This window comes from Tachyglossus aculeatus, chromosome X1 (genome assembly GCF_015852505.1).
Source record: "Tachyglossus aculeatus isolate mTacAcu1 chromosome X1, mTacAcu1.pri, whole genome shotgun sequence".
NCBI classification, from domain to species: domain Eukaryota; kingdom Metazoa; phylum Chordata; class Mammalia; order Monotremata; family Tachyglossidae; genus Tachyglossus; species Tachyglossus aculeatus.
In genome coordinates this window covers 118182353-118202501 of record NC_052101.1, presented here as the reverse complement: position 1 = coordinate 118202501, position 20149 = coordinate 118182353, and the positions used below count along the sequence as shown (strand labels likewise).

Here is a 20149-nt window from a genome sequence, read left to right as displayed (position 1 = left end):
TGAGGACTCACTGTGGGCAGAGCACTGTGTTAGCTGCTTGGGAGAGGGCAATACAACAGAAATGATGGACATGTTCCCTGCCCACAGTGAGCTCACAGCCTAGAATGTATAATTGTGAGGATAAACCACTGCTCATTCCAGCTAGCTAGAATCTGTAAGCTCCTTGTGGGCAGGGATCATGTCTACCAAATCTATTTTATTGGACTCTCCCAAGCGCTTAGTCTAGCTCACACAATAAGTGGTCAATAATTGATTGATGGATCGAGTTGAAAGGAAAACTAGACGGTTGCCCCCATTCTGATGTTTGAACAGAGGAAACAGGTGACTCAGAGGAGGTTTAAAGTTCTGGGACTATCTGTAACCTTCAGGAACTGCAAACCCAGAAATGCTGGAAGATTATAAATGTATCCAGGACACGGAGGGAGTCCTGGGGTTCCAGTGTAGAAGCTGACTGAGTGGAGGGAAGGAGAGAAACAGGAGAGAAACTGCATGGCCTGGTGGAAAGAGCATGAACCTGGGAATCAGAGGACCTGGCTTCTAATCCGGGCTCTGCCACTTGTCTGCTGTGTGACCTTGGGCAAGTCACTTAACTTTTTTATGCTTCATCTGTAAAATGAGGACTAAATCAACTTAACCCCTACTTAGACTGTGAGTCCCAAGTGGGATAGGGACTGTGTCCAAACTGGTTATCTTGTATCTACCCCAGTGTTTAGTACAATACTTGGCATATAGTAAGGGCTTACCGCATCCAATAACAGTTATTATTATTAGGGAAATAAACATTTTTTAATCAACTTCCCACTCTGCAAGTGACTCTGATACTTCATCTAATCCACCCCCTGCCTCCTGGCAGAAGAGCAGCTAAACCACCTCAAATAGTCATATTTGTATCCTGTTTGTAAGGACCTTCAGCAACCAATTCAAAAGGGAATTCTTTCCTATGTACAGCAGAAATCCTTTGAGTTGCAGCTTAAATACATTTCCTTTTGCTCTCTCATGAGTGGAGATGGAGAGCAGCTCTCCTCAGGCATATGTATACTAAACTTCCTTCTTCTTAAAGATCATCTTATGTTGCTCCGCAGACATCCTGCTAGTCTGCGGTGTGAATAATCCCAGTCCTTTTCACTGTGATTATTCTCCTGTCATTATCTTTGGGTTCCCTTCTGAATCATCTCCAAATTCTTCATATCCCTCTTTGGTCCAGGAGTCAAGCACCAAGGCAACATTCACATGTGAGTCAGGTGAACTGGGAATGATAATGGGAAAACTATTTTTTTTTTGTTCTTCCCAGTAGAGCAATATTAAGGATGTAATCATGAGAGCTGGAGATTTTACAGATTTTACAGATGAGGAAACTGAGGCCCAAAGATGTGAAGTGACAGACCCAAGGTCACACAGCAGGCCTGCGGCAGAGCTGGGATTAGAACCCAGGTCCTCTGACTGGGAGGCCCCGTGCTCTTTGCACTGGGCCGCATTTAATGGGAGGCTTCCCAGAGGGTGGACATTTTTTGGACAGGATCCCAATTTGCCTCCTCTCCTCCTTCTGTTGATGAGCAATTTATTCAGTAATGGAACTATTGATCAGTTAACATTAGTCAGGTGAATGTTCCAATTCAATGTTCAATTTTAGATGATTTGTAATGTGTCAGGTTTGAGGAGCTGTTCTTGGGCTGAAAGAATAATAATAATAATAATGATAGCATTTGTTAAGTGCTTACTATGTGCAAAGCACTGTTCTAAGCTCTGGGGGAATACAAGGTGATCACGTTGTCCCACCTGAGGCTCACAGTCTTTATCCCCATTTTGCAGATGAGGTAACTGAGGCTTGGAGAAGTTAAGTGACTTGCCCAAGGTCACACAGCAGACGTGGGGGAGCCGGGATTAGAACCCATGACCTCTGACTCCTAAGCCCGTGCTCTTTCCACTGAGCCATGCTGCCAGCTTCCTCATTATTGTTTGCTATTTCTTTCATGGATATTCAGGGTCCATACAGAATTTCATATGGAAAATCACCTTCCAAAATATGCTTCTCTGGTGAAGTCACAGCTGATCTCTCTTTAACTGATTTTATTTCAAATGCCCACATTTTTGCCACGTTTTTCTTCCAACAGATATCTGAGACAGATGGAAAGGGGAAACCATAGTATCTCTGAGTTCATCCTTTTAGGATTTTCTGACAATTCAGAGCAGCAACAGTTCACCTTTGGGCTGTTCCTGTGGATGTACTTGATTGGGTTGCTAGGAAATCTGCTCATCATCCTGACCATAAGATCTGTCTCACATCTGCACACCCCCATGTATTTCTTCCTGAGCCACCTGTCCTTCGTCGATCTCTGCCTCACGACCACCACGGTCCCCAAGATGCTGCTCAACATCCAGACCGGGAAAAAAACCATCTCCTATGTCGGCTGCCTGATCCAGATGTTCTTCTTCTTTTTTCTTGGACTGCTGGACAGTTTCCTCCTGACAGCAATGGCGTATGACCGCTACGAGGCCATCTGCCACCCTTTACGTTACTCTCTGATCATGAGCTCCCGGCTCTGTGTCTTCCTGGTGGCCGGATCCTGGTTTACCACTTTTCTCCATGCCCTGTTGCACACTTTCATGACGGCTCGGCTCTCTTTCTGTGGAGACAACAAAATCCCTCACTTCTATTGTGATATCATCCCGTTGCTCAAGCTTTCCTGCTCTGACACTAGCATTAATAATGTTATGATTTTCACGGTAGCTGGACTGGTAGGAATAGTTCCTCCAATGTGCATCCTTGCTTCCTATGTCTGCATCGTCTCTGCTCTGCTGAAGCTTCCTTCTGCCAGGAGCAAGAAGAAAGCCTTCTCTACCTGCAGTTCTCATCTCACTGTGGTCACGCTGTTCTATGGTGCTGGCCTAGGGGTGCATTTCCATCCCACAACCACCAAGTCCAACCACGAGGACTTAGTAGCATCTGTGATGTACACAGTGGTCATTCCCATGCTGAATCCGTTCATCTATAGCCTGAGAAATGAGGACATGAAGGGGGCCCTGAGGAAACTCTTCTCAGGAAAACAGTCATTGCTCTAAAACTCTGAGTTCCGTTCCTGGGATTTGGTGCTTTGACCACAAGCACAGCCACCTAGGATTTCGGGGGTGGATTTTCAGTGACCTCTGATCTCTGTGATTCCAATTGATCTGTGAATAGCTATTATGTTAGTGCAAGATGTAGTTCATTGATTCATTCAATCGTATCTGTTGAGTGCTTACTGTATGCAGAGCACTGTACTTAGTGTTTGGAAAGTACAATTCGGCAACAGATAGAGACAATCCCTACCCAAAGACGGGCTCACAGTCTAGAAGAGGGGGACAGACAACAGAACAAAACAGTAGATAGACATCAATAGCAAGAAAATAGATAAATAGAATTATAGCTATATACACATCATTAATAAAATAAATAGAATAATAAATATGTACTAATAAACACCAATGCTGTGGGGTGGGGAAGGGGGTTGAGCAGAGGAAGGGAGTAGGGGGAGGGGAGGAGGAGCAGAGGAAAAGGGGGACTCAGTCTGGGAAGGCCTCCTGGAGAAGGTGAGCTCTCAGTAGGGCTTTGAAGGGGGGAAAAGAGCTTATTGTTTATAGTTTATAGTTTACAGTTATTGTCAGGTTCTTTTTTATGGTATTTGCAAGGTACTTATTATATGCCAGGCACTGTATTAAGCACTGGGGTAGATATAAACTAGTCAGGTTGGACATAGTCCCTGTTGCACATGCAGCTCACATTTTACAGATGATGTAACTGAGGCACAGTGATGTTACTTGCCCAAGGTCACACAGCAGACAAGAGGTGGAGCTGGAATTAGAACTCAGGTCCTTCTGACTCCTGGGACCATGCTCTCTCTACTAGGCCATGCTGCTTCCCTTGACTTAAGGAAGAAGCTGACACTTGTGCAAGGATAAATTTTCTGTCAAATTCCAGAGATTTCTAAGAATTGGCATCTGGGGCTTCACTTGGAAAGATTAAAACTGTTTTTCCCTAAAATCATTAATTATCATTTTGACTAGGGCTTGTTCGATGGAGTCTAAGACAGAAATGGCACTTCACTCCATGAGAGTAAGACAAGACATTTCAATCTCATTCCAGACCCAGGCTAACAGCAATAGTTGTACAATTAGTTGTGCATCATTTTCAGTTTTTTAACTTAGCTACGTGAGAGCCTCAGGACAAGGAGTGGGAGTGGAAGCTGGCACATCTTAGAGGTAAGGAGGAAAGGGCCATGGAGAAGGGGTAAAGGTAGCTCAAGGGGCAGACAGAAGGTGCAAGGGACAGGCAAAATGGTAAAGAGGATTGGGAGAGGAACTGAGTATTGGGGGAGGAAAGGGACAGGGAACCAGGAAAGGGATAGGGAGGGAGGGAGGGAGGGAGGGAGAGAGAGAGAGAGAGAGAGAGAGAGAGAGAGAGAGAGAGAGAGAGAGAGAGAGAGAGAGAGAGAGGGAGAGAGAGAGAGAGAGAGAGGGAGAGAGAGAGAGAGAGAGAGAGAGAAGGGGCAAAAGGACAGTGAGAGGAGAACAGGAGAGCAGAGAGATTGTCAAGAAGGGAGAGAAAAGGGGAAATACAGGGAGAGCAGAAAGAAGAGAGACTGTCTTGTCTTATGCTGTCAAGTCATCTCCGACCCATAGCAACTCCATGGACACACCTCCCCCAGAACGCCCCATTCTCCACCTGCAATCATTCTGGTAGTGTATCCACAGAGTTTTCATGGTAAAAATATGGAAGTGGTTTACCACTGTCTCTTTCCGCACAGTAAACATGACTTTCAGCCCATGACTCTCTCCCGTGCTGCTGCTGCTGCCCAGCACATTTGAGTTTTGACTTGTTACAGATTGCCTTCCACTCACTATCCACTTCCCAAGCTAGGAATGGAATGGATAGGCCTCTGCTTGACTCTGCCTCCTGTAGCTGAGACTGGTAGAGTACTGGAAAATCTCCAGGTGCGATCCTGAATAGGGGGAGAGACTGTATGATTATTTAAAGTGGATAGGATCAAATAGGCCATTTTAAGCCTTGACCCTGGAAGCCCCACCCACAAGAAAGCCCAACGATTTAAGTGAAGAGTTGACAATAGCAATAATAATAATAATTATATGATACTTGTTAAGCTCTTACTATGCCAGAAACAGCATGGCCTAGTGGATAGAGCATGGCCCTGGGGGTCAGAAGGTCATAGGTTCTAATCCCAGCTCCACCACTTGTCTGCTGTGTGATGTTGGACAAGTCACTTCACTTCCCTGGGCCTCAGTTCCCTCATCTGTAAAATGGGGATTAAGACTGTGAACCCTACGTGGGACAGAGACTGTGTCCAGCTATCTACCCCAGCACTTAGGACAGTGCCTGGCACATAGTAAGCACTTAACAAACACCATCATTATTATTATGCACCAAGCACTGTTCTAAGCACTGGGGTCGATACAAGTAATCAGGTTGGACACAGTCCCTGTCCCACATGGGGCTCACACTCCTAATCCCCATTTTACAGGTGAGATAACTGATGCCCAGAGAAGTTAAGTGACTTGCCCAAGGTCACACAGCTGACGTGGCAGAGCAGGGATTAGAACCCAGGTCCTTCTTATTCCCAGGCCACATGCTCTAGCCACTAAGCCACACTGCTTCTCTAAGCCACACTCCAAGATCTCTTTCCTGGATCAATCAGTCAACCCATCAATTAATGGTATTTACTGAGCACTTATTATGTGCAGAGCACTGTACTAAGCTCTTGGGAGAGTACATTGCAACACAGTTGGTAGACACATTCCCTGCCCATAACAAGCTTACAGTCTAGAGGAGGAGACAGACATTAATAAGAATAAATAATTTGTAATATTTAATTTAATGATATATACATAAGTGCTGTGGGGTTGCGGGTGGGATGAATTTCAAGTGCTCAAAGGTCACAGATCCAAGTGTATGACAAATAACTCAAGGCCAATCACCGTGTGGTTGGAGAAGTAGAATGGCGTAGTGGATAGAGCATGGGCCTGGGAGTCAGACGGTCATGAGCTCTGCCACTTGTCCACTGTGTGACTTTGGGCAAGTCACCTCACTTCTCTGGGCCTCAGTTCCCTCATCTGTAAAATGGGGATGAAGACTGTGAGCCCCAAGCGAGACAACCTAATAACCTTGCATCTATCCCAGTGCTGAGAACAGTGCTGGGCACATAGTAAGCGCTTAACAAGTACCAACATCTTTATTATTATTATTATTGCCTCCTTCCATGCAGTAAAATTGAGTCTCCGCCCTCGACTCTCTCCCATGCCGCTGCTGCCCAACACAAGGGAGTCTTGTGGCGGATTGCCTTTCACTCACTAGCCTGGCCAAGTTATGAATGGAAAGGGTATGCCTCTACTTGACTCTACCTCCTGTAGTCGAGACTGGTAGAGTACTGGAAACTCTCCAGATGCGACCCTGAGAGGGTCTTGGGAGAACTTTACTCTTTAGGAACTTGCTATTAATCTGTCTTGATGGTTTGGATGCCATTTTTCAAAGCCTTGGTTGTATTTGTATATACTTTTGTAAACTATTGACACATACTTTTAGGTCTGTCACCTCATTAGAGTGCAAACCCTTGTGTCATTTGCTTGTTTTGTATTCCCAGGCTTTTGATACACAGTGGGCATTCAGTAAATACCACTACAACTATTCTTGCTAACATGAGTTAGGAGTACATCAGATGATAGTTAATCCAGCATTCGGTACCTTTCATTGCTGCAGTAATCCACTCACCTTTCAAGTCTGCTGTGAGACCTTGGGCAAGTCACTTTGCTTCTCTGTGCCTCAGTTACCTCATCTGTAAAATAGGTATTAAGAATGTGAGCCCCACAGGGGAAATGGACTATGTTAGCTTGTATCTACCCCAGTGCTTAGTAACAGTACTAACACTAATACATCCTAAGTGCTTAACAAATACCATTAAAAAAGCCCCACTGTCCACCAATGACATAAACAACAAAATGCCATTGTTAATAAACCTCATCAGTAATGTTACCTCATCAGTAAAATGGGGATGAAGACTGTGAGCCCCATGTGGGACCACCTGATCACCCTGTATCTTCTCCAGCATTTAGAACAGTGCTTTGCACATAGTAAGTGCTTTACAAATGCCATCATTATTATTACTGTGTGCAAAACATTGTACTGAGCCTCGTGGAAGAAAATGTAAGCTCATTGTAGGCAGGGAATGTGTCTGTTTATTATTACATTGTACTTTCCCAAGCACTTAGTACAGTGCTATGCACACAGTAAGTGCTCAGTAAATATGACTGAATGAAAGTACAATAAAGGAAGAGCAAAACATAGTCTCTGGATCTCAGGATGGGTGACAATCTAAAATGGGGGGCAGGAAGGTTGGCGACAGGCACATGAGAAAAGATTGAATATTGTACGGCAAGATTATTAGTATTATTATGGCATTTGTTAAGTGCTTCCTATGATCCAAACACTGTTCTAAGCTCTGGGGTAGATACAAGGTAATCAGGTTGTCCCACGTGGGGCCCACAGTCTTAATCCCCATTTTATGGATGAGGCAAATGAGGCACAGAGAAGTTAAGTGGCTTGCCCAAGGTCACACATCAGACAAGTGGTGGAGTCAGAATTAGAACCCATGTCTTCTGGCTCCCAAGCCCATGCTCTTGCCACTAGACCATGCTACTTCTCTAAGATAAAGGAAGATAAAACAGCATAAGACTCTAAGGGCAACAATAAATAGGAAAAGAACTGCAGAATATTGTGGCTGGAGGAGCAGAGTTTGAGGCTTCTCCTCACACAGGCAGCTCTGTCCAGAGTCCAGCAAGCATCACAGACTCAGGCTGCCCCGGCCCCAGCCTTCCCAGAGTTCCAGAATGTGTGATGGCAACAGTAATGTTGCTACCTCAGTCTGCCTCTGCCCAGCTATGGGAAGCTGAGTCAGGAGCCCTAGATGGCTTGGTGGGAGGGCAGCATGTGTTCTGGGTGGGGGGCCTCGATGATCTCTTGATGGTCCTTGATTCTCTGACTCTATGCCTGTGCCTCAAAATTTACCTTGAATTCAGAGCAGAAGAAGACGCAGCATGGCCTAATGGAAGGTGCACGGTCCTGGGAGTTAGAGGACCTGACTGCCTCTGAAACCAGTAAGAAGGACCTGGGTTCTAATTCTTGCTCTGCCACTTGCCTGATGTGTGCTCTTGGGCAAGTCACTTCACTTCTCTGTGCTTTAGTGACCTCATCTGTAAAATGGGGATTCAGTGCTCATTCTCCCTCCTCCCTAGACTGTGAGCCCTATGGGGGATGACTGTATCCAACCTGAGTTTCTTGAGTTTACTCCAGTGCTTAGCATAGTGCTTGGCACATAGTAAGTGCTTAATAAATAAATAAATAAATAATGGCGAGACGACCGCAGCAAGAAATCACAGCAGCTTTCTCTAGTCCGAGTTAATGAGGATGAACAACTGACATGGGGATCGATGATTCCAGAAACAGCCTCATTAATAGTAATAATAATAATAATAATAATGGCATTTATTTCATTCATTCATTCATTGAATCGTATTTATTGAGTGCTTACTGTGTGCAGAGCACTGTACTAAGTGCTTGGGAACTACAAGTTGGCGACATGTACAGATGGTCCCTACCCAACAATGGGCTCACAGTCTAGAAAACCTATTAAGACTTAAGACTTATTAAGCGCTTACCATGTGCAAAGCACTGTTCTAAGTGCTGGGGAGGTTACAAGGTGATCAGGTTGTCCCGCGGGGGGCTCACAGTCTTAATCCCCATTTTACAGATGAGGTAACTGAGGCACAGAGAAGTTAAGTGACTTGTCCAAAGTCTTCTCATTAGTAGAAGATAGTCACCTTTTCTCCAAAGAACTGAACCCAAAGGGCAAGGAAGTGCAGTTTAGACCATTACACAGTTACTTCTAACAAGGAGCTTGGGAGATTATACCCCAGAGTTCAACAGCAACTCTGTAAATATTCCCCGTGGGACCTCCAAATGGCCCTCTCCTGCCCAGAGAGAGTTCCGGCTGCCCAACTGAGACTTGTACCATGTCTCCTATGGCTTCTGATTATTTCCCCAGTGGTTAATTCAGTCATTGACCTGCTGGGTTAAGTCCCTCCTAGTGATATTTCTGGCAGTGGAAGACCCTCGTCCTCCTGGTTGACGGTGTTTGAGATGGGCAGACCTGGAGGGTAAGTTCTGCTTAAGGGTAATGAAGCACATGCTTTTGGAGATGTTTCTTAACCAAGCCAAATGCAAGGTGTTCCATTTCTTCCAGTCCTGTTATGTACAAGAGTCAGGAGAGAGGGAACATTAGAAATCAGAGGGTAAAGTGGGTTCTCATCATCAGTGGTGTTTACTGAGCACTTATTGGGTGTAGAGCACTGTACTAAGCGCTTGGGAGAGTATGATACAGCAGAGTTGCTAGATACATTCCCTGCCCACAACAGGTTTACAGTCTAGAGGGTTTTATGGTTCACTTAGTTCTCTCAAGTCTGGTTTTGTCCTCTGGCAGGATAAAATCCTGGAATTTTAGAGGGAACTAAGACCCTCACAGCACACTGAACTTCATTAACAATCAATTTCATCTTGTGCTTCTCCTTCTCCCTGGGTTCCCTGCTTTTGGTCATTTATTTTCCACCTGAGTATTCTTTCCCAGTGCTTAGTTCAATGCTCTGCACACAATAAACACTTAATAAATGCTACTACTACTATTACTACTACTGTCAGTTGATTCCCTTCTGAGAGGAAGGGCAGGGAAAGTGAAAGGAGGTGTCATTGGGATGCGGGGGGTAGGGAATATCACTAAAGGGAGTGCAGAAATGTGAGGGGTCAAACCTGCATACTTGGGACGGAAGAAGAATCAATCAGTGTAGCTTACTGAGGACTCACTGTGGGCAGAGCACTGTGTTAGCTGCTTGGGAGAGGGCTATACAACAGAGATGATGGACATGTTCCCTGCCCACAGTGAGCTCACAGCCTAGAATGTATAATTGTGAGGATAAACCACTGCTCATTCCAGCTAGCTAGAATCTGTAAGCTCCTTGTGGGCAGGGATCATGTCTACCAAATCTATTTTATTGGACTCTCCCAAGCGCTTAGTCTAGCTCACACAATAAGTGGTCAATAATTGATTGATGGATCGAGTTGAAAGGAAAACTAGACGGTTGCCCCCATTCTGATGTTTGAACAGAGGAAACAGGTGACCCAGAGGAGGTTTAAAGTTCTGGGACTATCTGTAACCTTCAGGAACTGCAAACCCAGAAATGCTGGAAGATTATAAATGTATCCAGGACACGGAGGGAGTCCTGGGGTTCCAGTGTAGAAGCTGACTGAGTGGAGGGAAGGAGAGAAACAGGAGAGAAACTGCATGGCCTGGTGGAAAGAGCATGAACCTGGGAATCAGAGGACCTGGCTTCTAATCCGGGCTCTTTCACTTGTCTGCTGTGTGACCTTGGGCAAGTCACTTAACTTTTTTATGCTTCATCTGTAAAATGAGGACTAAATCAATTTAACCCCTACTTAGTCTGTGAGTCCCAGGTGGGATAGGGACTGTGTCCAAACTGGTTATCTTGTATCTACCCCAGTGTTTAGTACAATGCTTGGCATACAGTAAGGGCTTACCGCATCCAATAACAGTTATTATTATTAGGGAAATGAACATTTTTTAAATCAACTTCCCACTCTGCAAGTGACTCTGGTACTTCTAATCCACCCCCTGCCTCCTGGCAGAAGAGCAGCTAAACCACCTCAAATAGTCATATTTGTATCCTGCTTGTAAGGACCTTCGGCAACCAATTCAAAAGGGAATTCTTTCCTATGTACAGCAGAAATCCTTCGAGTTGCAGCTTAAATACATTTCCTTTTGCTCTCTCATGAGTGGAGACGGAGAGCAGCTCTCCTCAGGCATATGTATACTAAACTTCCTTCTTCTTAAAGATCATCTTAGGTTGCTCCGCAGACATCCTGCTAGTCTGCGGTGTGAATAATCCCAGTCCTTTTCACTGTGATTATTCTCCTGTCATTATCTTTGGGTTCCCTTCTGAATCATCTCCAAATTCTTCATATCCCTCTTTGGTCCAGGAGTCAAGCACCAAGGCAACATTCACATGTGAGTCAGGTGAACTGGGAATGATAATGGGAAAACTATTTTTTTTTTTGTTCTTCCCAGTAGAGCAGTATTAAGGATGTAGTCACGAGAGCTGGAGATTTTACAGATTTTACAGATGAGGAAACTGAGGCCCAAAGATGTGAAGTGACAGACCCAAGGTCACACAGCAGGCCTGCGGCAGAGCTGGGATTAGAACCCAGGTCCTCTGACTGGGAGGCCCCGTGCTCTTTGCACTGGGCCGCATTTAATTGAAAACATTTTAAAGATATTATCTACAGGCTCAGTCACAGCACCAAAATGCTGGTCAGGGTGGGACTAGTGTATCTTGAGTTGGAATCAATCACTAAGGATGGGGGTGGGGTGGGGGGAGGAGAGAAGCAGAGAAAGAGGGAAGGAGAGGGAAGATTGATGACTCATCTGAATATTAAGGAGCATTAAGAAAGGAGAGACTATATAAAATTAAATTGCTCTAAGTCACTCATTGGAATCATCATAAGTCTCTAAGTCAAAGATCGGAATCATTGACAAATTCCAATTGTCCACATTTTTAGAAATGTTAATCAACCTTATCATTGTGGCATTTCAAAGCCTCATCTCCTCTATTCATTCATTCATTCATTCATTCAATCGTATTTATTGAGCATTTACTGTGTGCAGAGCACTGTACTAAACGCCTGGGAAAGTACAATGCAACACTGAACAGTGACATTCCCTGCCCACAATGAGCTTACAGTCTGGGAGGGGGTGGGGAGGGGGAGACGCACATCAGTGCAAATAAATTGTTACAGATATGTACATAAGTGCTGTGGGGCTGGGTGAGTCAGGGTGAGGCAGAAGGGAGTGGGAGATGAGGAAAAGTGGGCTTAGTCTGGGAAGGCCTCTTGTAGGAGATGTGCCTTCAACAACGCTTTGAAGGGGGAGGATAGTAATTGTCAGTTTTGAGGAGGGAGGGTGTTCCCGGCCAGAGGCAGGATGTGGGCGAGGGGTTGGTGGCGAGACAGGTGAGATTGAGGAATAGTGAGAAGGTTAGCATTAGAGGAGCGAAGTGTGTGGGCTGGATTGTAGAAGGTGAGAAGCGAGGTGAGGCAGGAGAGGGCAAGGTGATGGAGTGTTTTAAAGCCAATTGTGAGGGGTTTTAGTTCGATATGGAGGTGAATGGGGAACCATAGGAGTTTTTTGAGGAGTGGGGTGATATCGACTAAGCCCTCATTTTCCCTTCTCCCACTCTTGGTTTTACACCCTTTATCCACCACTTCCTCAGTCCTGCAGCACTTATGTACACGTCATCTGGAAAAGGGGGATTAAGACTGTGAGCCCCACGTTGGACAACTTGATCACTTTGTACCCTCCCCAGCGCTTAGAATAGTGCTTTGCATATAGTAAGCGCTTAATAAATGCCGCCATTATTATTATTATTATCCATAATTTATTTATATTGATGTCTGTCTCCCCTTCTAGGCTGTAAGCTCCTTGTGGGTGGGGAACACATCTACCAACTCTGTTATATTGTACTCTCCCAAGAACTCAGTGTGGTGCTCTGCACATAGCAAGTGCTCAATAAATATGATTGATTGATTGATTAATTCATTGGTTACGAGTCCCCTGTGCTTAGGCAGAGTAGGATGAAAAGTGAATAGTGAACAGCGAAGATGGACCCCAATCAATAGGGATTCCCTCTGGAGGCTTCCCAGAGGGTGGACAATTTTTGGACAGGATCCCAATTTGCCTCCTCTCCTCCTTCTGTTGATGAGCAATTTATTCAGTAATGGAACTTGATCAGTTAACATTAGTCAGGTGAATGTTCCAATTCAATGTTCAATTTTAGATGATTTGTAATGTGTCAGGTTTGAGGAGCTGTTCTTGGGCTGAAAGAATAACAATAATAATAATGATAGCATTTGTTAAGTGCTTACTATGTGCAAAGCACTGTTCTAAGCGCTGGGGGAATACAAGGTGATCACGTTGTCCCACCTGAGGCTCACAGTCTTAATCCCCATTTTACAGATGAGGTAACTGAGGCTCGGAGAAGTTAAGTGACTTACCCAAGGTCACACAGCAGATGTGGAGGAGCCGGGATTAGAACCCATGACCTCTGACTCCTAAGCCCGTGCTCTTTCCACTGAGCCATGCTGCCAGCTTCCTCATTATTGTTTGCTATTTCTTTCATGGATATTCAGGGTCCATACAGAATTTCATATGGAAAATCACCTTCCAAAATATGCTTCTCTGGTGAAGTCACAGCTGATCTCTCTTTAACTGATTTTATTTCAAATGCCCACATTTTTGCCACGTTTTTCTTCCAACAGATATCTGAGACAGATGGAAAGGGGAAACCATAGTATCTCTGAGTTCATCCTTTTAGGATTTTCTGACAATTCAGAGCAGCAACAGTTCACCTTTGGGCTGTTCCTGTGGATGTACTTGATTGGGTTACTAGGAAATCTGCTCATCATCCTGACCATAAGATCTGTCTCGCATCTGCACACCCCCATGTATTTCTTCCTGAGCCACCTGTCCTTCATTGATCTCTGCCTCACGACCACCACGGTCCCCAAGATGCTGCTCAACATCCAGACCCGGAAGAAAACCATCTCCTATGCCGGCTGCCTGATCCAGATGTTCTTCTTCTTTTTTCTTGGACTGATGGACAGTTTCCTTCTGACGGCAATGGCATATGACCGCTACGAGGCCATCTGCCACCCTTTACGTTACTCTCTGATCATGAGCTCCCGGCTCTGTGTCTTCCTGGTGGCCGGATCCTGGTTTACCACTTTTCTCAATGCCCTGTTGCACACTTTCATGACGGCTCGGCTCTCTTTCTGTGGAGACAACAAAATCCCTCACTTCTTTTGTGATATCATCCCGTTGCTCAAGCTTTCCTGTTCTGACACTAGCATTAATAACGTTGTGATTTTCACGTTAGCTGGACTGGTAGGAATAGTTCCTCCAATGTGCATCCTTGCTTCCTATGTCTGCATCGTCTCTGCTCTGCTGAAGCTTCCTTCTGCCAGGAGCAAGAAGAAAGCCTTCTCTACCTGCAGTTCTCATCTCACTGTGGTCACGCTGTTCTATGGTGCTGGCCTAGGGGTGCATTTCCATCCCACAACCACCAACTCCAACCACGAGGACTTAGTAGCATCTGTGATGTACACAGTGGTCATTCCCATGCTGAATCCGTTCATCTATAGCCTGAGAAATGAGGACATGAAGGGGGCCCTGAGGAAACTCTTCTCAGGAAAACAGTCATTGCTCTAAAACTCTGAGTTCCGTTCCTGGGATTTGGTGCTTTGACCACAAGCACAGCCACCTAGGATTTCGGGGGTGGATTCTCAGTGACCTCTGATCTCTGTGATTCCAATTGATCTATGAATAGCTATTATGTTTGCGCAAGATGTAGTTCATTAATTCATTCAATCATATTTGTTGAGCGCTTACTGTATGCACAGCACTGTACTAAGTGTTCGGAAAGTACAATTCGGCAACAGATAGAGACAATCCCTACCCAAAGACGGGCTCACAGTCTAGAAGAGGGAGACAGACAACAGAACAAAACAGTAGATAGACATCAATAGCAAGAAAATAGATAAATAGAATTATAGCTATATACACATCATTAATAAAATAAATAGAATAATAAATATGTACTAATAAACACCAATGTTGTGGGGTGGGGAAGAGAGTTGAGTAGAGGGAGGGAGTAGGGGGAGGGGAGGAGGAGCAGAGGAAAAGGGGGACTCAGTCTGGGAAGGCCTCCTGGAGAAGGTGAGCTCTCAGTAGGGCTTTGAAGGGGAGAAGAGAGCTTATTGTTTATAGTTTATAGTTTACAGTTATTGTCAGGTTCTTTTTTATGGTATTTGCAAGGTGCTTATTATATGCCAGGCACTGTATTAAGCACTGGGGTAGATATAAACTAGTCAGGTTGGACATAGTCCATGTCACACATGGAGCTCACATTTTACAGATGAGGTAACTGAGGCACAGTGACGTTACTTGCCCAAGGTCACACAGCAGACAAGAGGTGGAGCTGGAATTAGAACTCAGGTCCTTCTGACTCCTGGGACCATGCTCTCTCTACTAGGCCGCAGTGCTTCCCTTGACTTAAGGAAGATGCTGACACTTATGCAAGGATAAATTTTCTGTCAAATCCCAGAGGTTTCTAAGAATTGGCATCTGGGGCTTCACTTGGAAAGATTAAAACTGTTTATCCCTAAAATCATTAATTATCATTTTGACTAGGGCTTGTTCGATGGAGTCTAAGACAGAAATGGCACTTCACTCCATGAGAGTAAGACAAGACATTTCAATCTCATTCCAGACCCAGGCTAACAGCAATAGTTGTACAATTAGTTGTGCATCATTTTCAGTTCTTTAACTTGGCTACGTGAAAGCCTCAGGACAAGGAGTGGGAGTGGAAGCTGGCACATCTTAGAGGTAAGGAGGAAAGGGCCATGGAGAAGGGGTGAAGGTAGCTCAAGGGGCAGACAGAAGGTGCAAGGGACAGGCAAAATGGTAAAGAGGATTGGGAGAGGAACTGAGTATTGGGGGAGGAAAGGGACAGGAAACCAGGAAAGGGATAGGCAGGGGGAGAGAGGGAGAGAGGGAGAGGGAGAGAGAGCGAGAGAGAGCGAGAGAGAGAGAGAGAGAGCGAGAGAGAGAGAGAGAGAGAGAGAGAGAGAGAGAGAGAGAAAAGGAGCAAAAGGACAATGAGAGGAGAACAGGAGAACAGAGAGATTGTCAAGAAGGGAGAGAGAAGGGGAAATACAGAGAGAGCAGAAAGAAGAGAGACTGTCTTGTCTTGTCTTATGCTGTCAAGTCATCTCCAGCCCATAGCAACTCCATGGACACACCCCCCCCAGAACGCTCCACTCTCCACCTGCAATCATTCTGGTAGTGTATCCACAGAGTTTTCATGGTAAAAATATGGAAGTGGTTTACCACTGTCTCTTTCCGCACAGTAAACTTGACTTTCTGCCCTTGACTCTCTCTCGTGCTGCTGCTGCTGCCCAGCACAGGTGAGTTTTGACTTGTTGCAGATTGCCTTCCACTCACTATCCACTTCCCAAGCTAGGAATGGAATGGATATGCCTCTGCTTGACTCTGCCTCCTGTAGCTGAGACTGGTAGTGTACTGGAAAATCTCCAGGTGCGATCCTGAGTAGGGGGAGAGACTCTATGATTATTTAAAGTGGATAGGATCAAATAGGCCATTTTAAGCCTTGCCCCTGGAAGCCCCACTCACAAGAAAGCCCAACGATTTGAGTGAAGAGTTGACAATAGTAATAATAATAATAATTATATGATACTTGTTAAGCTCTTACTATGCCAGAAGCAGCATGGCCTAGTGGATAGAGCACGGCCCCGGGGGTCAGAAGGTCATGGGTTCTAATCCCAGCTCCACCACTTGTCTGCTGTGTGATGTTGGACAAGTCACTTCACTTCCCTGGGCCTCAGTTCCCTCATCTGTAAAATGGGGATTAAGACTGTGAACCCTACGTGGGACAGAGACTGTGTCCAGCTATCTACCCCAGCGTTTAGGACAGTGCCTGGCACATAGTAAGCACTTAACAAATACCATCATTATTATTATGCGCCAAGCACTGTTCTAAGCACTGGGGTCGGTACAAGTAATCAGGTTGGACACAGTCCCTGTCCCACATGGGGCTCACACTCCTAATCCCCATTTTACAGGTGAGATAACTGATGCCCAGAGAAGTTAAGTGACTTGCCCAAGGTCACACAGCTGACGTGGCAGAGCAGGGATTAGAACCCAGGTCCTTCTTATTCCCAGGCCACATGCTCTAGCCACTAAGCCACACTGCTTCTCTAAGCCACACTCCAAGATCTCTTTCCTGGATCAATCAGTCAATCCATCAATTAATGGTATTTACTGAGCACTTATTATGTGCAGAGCACTGTACTAAGCTCTTGGGAGAGTACATTACAACAGAATTGGTAGACACATTCCCTGTCCATAACAAGCTTACAGTCTAGAGGAGGAGACAGACATTAATATGAATAAATAATTTGTAATATTTAATTTAATGATATATACATAAGTGCTGTGGGGTTGTGGGTGGGATGAATTTCAAGCGCTCAAAGGTCACAGATCCAAGTGTATGACAAATAACTCAAGGCCAATCATCGTGTGGTTGGAGAAGTAGAATGGCGTAGTGGATAGAGCACGGGCCTGGGAGTCAGAAGGTTATGAGTTCTAATCCTGGCTCTGTCACTTGTCCGCCATGTGACCTTGGGCAAGTCACTTCACTTCTCTGGGCTTCAGTTCCCTCATCTGCAAAATAGGAATTGAGACTGTGAGCCTGAGGCGGGACAGGGACTGTGTTCAATCCCATTTGCTTGTAGTCACCCAACGCTTAGTACAGTGCCTGGCACAAAGTAAGCACATTACAAATGCCATAATTATTACTATTTCCCAGATGCATTAGTTTGCCAATGTGCCAATGTGCATAATGTGCATATGTATCAATGTGCCAATGAGACTCAAGTTGACTGCGCGGAAGGAGGCAATGGTAAACTGCTTCCATATTTTTACCAAGAAGACTCTCTGGATACACTACCAGAACGATTGCAGATAGGGGTGGGGCATTATTGGATAGATATGTCCATGGTGTCGCTATGGATCGGACACGACTCGACGGCATAAGACAAGAAAGTCGACTGACCAATGAGAAATAGACTTTGTAGTAGATGAGAGTTCATTTATCTCAAAGGGAGAATTTCCTTAAGGGACTAAACATTGAAGAAGGCCCCTGAAAGAGGTTATGGGGATCTCTAGAATTCCATCCATCCTGGGTGATTTGGGTATTTACATACAAGGCTTCTTCTAGCTCCATTATTTTCTGACTCCTGTCTCAAAATTTGTATTGAGTTCAGAGTTGAGATCATTCCAGTTTTTCTGGTGCTCCAAAGTAAAGGGACTATTGTTATTATTATATTTGTTATGTGCTTACAATGTGCCAAGCACAGTTCTAAGCACTGGGGTAGATATAAGCTTATCAGGTAGGACACAGTTCCTGTCCCACGTGGGGCTCACAGTCTAAGTAATTGGACCATAATCCGAAATGGCCATCAATGACTGCAGAAACAGAATTATTAAGAGAAAGGTCCTTTGGACTATATGCACCTTTCCTCCAAGTAAGCTACCCCAAAGGACAGGGAATGCGGTTTGGACCATTACTCAGATTTGTCTCTAACAAATCTGGCACACCAGCACATAGTAAGTGCTTAACATGTACCGTAACAAGGACTTTGGGGGATAGCGTCCCTGTATCCAAGAGAAACTGTATGCATTCCCCATGGAAACTCCAAACTGTCTCTCCTGCTTGGAGAGTGAAAACGCATGTTCTTGCTGCCCAGTTACATCAGCCCCCTTGCCCCTCCCCAAGCTCCTTTGGTCCCTATTTCCCCATTGGTTAATTCAGGGAAGGGTCTTCTCTCCTCAGCCCGTTCCTTCATGTGAAATTTCAGGAGGCAGAAGAGCAGCTGATGGTGTTTGAGCTCAGCAACTCTGAAAGGTAAGTGCTGCGTGAAAGCAGAGGGGACACACAATGAGCGTTTCCTCCAAGCAAAGTCGACTCCAGGCTGAGCCAGTCCCTCTGTATATACTTTCTCCCTCATATTCCTGCGCCAGTCCTATCGTTGATAGAAGTTGGGATAGAACCAGCACTGGACAATAGAAGACCGACTGCCAATTCAGAGGGAAACAAGACCTGCTCAGCACACTGAGCCCAATGAATAATCAATTGTCTCTTGTTCTTACTCTTAGGGTATTTGTTGAGCACTTACTATGCATCAAACACTGCTCTAAGTGCTGTGGTAGATATAAAGTAATAGGATCAGACACAGTTCCTGTCCCACATGGGGCTCACAGTCTATGGATTCTAGACTGTAAGGTCATCCTCTGGACTGTAAGCTCCTTGTGGGCAGGGAACATGCCTGCCAACTCCCCAAAACACCCAGCAAAGTGCTCTGCATACAGCAGGCATTCAACCAATACGATTGATTGATTGATAGGAGGAAGAACAGTCATTGAATCTGCACTTTACAGATGAGAAAACTGAGGCCTAGAGAAGCCAGTGACTTGCCCAAGGTCATGCAGCAGGCAACTGGCAGTGCTAGGATTAGAATCCAGGTCCTCTGACTCTCAGGCCATGCTGTTTTCAGTAGGTCACACTGCTCATCAGGATCGAAGTAGACTGTAGTATTCAAGTTCATCTGGCTGAGCACTTTTTCAAATAGCCGGCTAGGTGCCCTAAAATGGTTCCTGTTCTTTTCTTCTTCAGCAAACAGGCTTGCCTCAGCTCCTCAGGTCCATGTGTGTAAGGACTCTTGTTTTTCACCTTCTCCCTTTGGCCATTTCACTGACCATTGACCCCCCTCTAGGGGAGGGAGGGCAGGGAAAGCAAAACAGAGTGGGATTGGGACACAGCTAGAAATTATCAGCTAAAAAGAAGGTTTTGGATGATCTGTGGTTTATCATGAACTAGGTTATCTCTGTCCCCAAGGACCACAGTCAGTTGATGGTGGCCATACGGTGCCCTTCGGATTCTTGGCAGCACAGGGAGAATGGGTTAAAGGATTCAGTCTTCCTTCTTTTCTACTGCTTTTGGATCCCTCTCTTGGTCAGCAAATATTTACTGTTGTTTCTATCGATTTGCTTTTTTAGAGTTTTCTACACTCCCCACACCCTTCCCCTATCTTTCTATCCTCTCAACTCTCACCCTGTCTACCTCTATGTCCGTGTACCTGTCTCCAGCCTCGGTCTAGTGTTTAGCTTACTGTAAGCACTTAATTAATCTTATTGAATAATTGATGGCTTGATTAAGCAGCCATTGGTTAACCAGCCTTATGCTTCCCCCTTCTCCTTTTGCCTTTTAATCGGGACTTCTGAGAGTCTTTGAAGTATTAAGGTGCTGAAAAGGGTGACAGTCCCTGTCACTTTCCTTTCTTGTCTCCCTGATGTCCATCTTCAACATGGTCTAGATCCCCTGTAGCAGGTATTTTTTGTAGTATTTT

General features: G+C 45.2%; 2 protein-coding genes across 2 annotated transcripts; both read left to right on the top strand.

Annotated features, from left to right (window-relative positions):
• The first annotated feature begins 2124 nt into the window (after nucleotides 1-2124).
• LOC119919862 (olfactory receptor 1G1-like) lies at nucleotides 2125-3060 on the top strand. The gene has a single exon (XM_038740646.1). The coding sequence runs from the start codon at nucleotides 2125-2127 to the stop codon at nucleotides 3058-3060; it is 936 nt and encodes a 311-aa protein (XP_038596574.1).
• Nucleotides 3061-13436: 10376 nt separating this feature from the next.
• On the top strand, nucleotides 13437-14372 carry LOC119919814 (olfactory receptor 1G1-like). Its single transcript, XM_038740557.1, has one exon. The coding sequence runs from the start codon at nucleotides 13437-13439 to the stop codon at nucleotides 14370-14372; it is 936 nt and encodes a 311-aa protein (XP_038596485.1).
• Nucleotides 14373-20149: the final 5777 nt, after the last annotated feature.

Bases quoted from the DNA above. Each gene is read 5' to 3' on its own strand.
- LOC119919862 (XM_038740646.1), top strand. From the start codon at position 2,125: ATGGAAAGGGGAAACCATAGTATCTCTGAGTTCATCCTTTTAGGATTT.
- LOC119919814 (XM_038740557.1), top strand. From the start codon at position 13,437: ATGGAAAGGGGAAACCATAGTATCTCTGAGTTCATCCTTTTAGGATTT.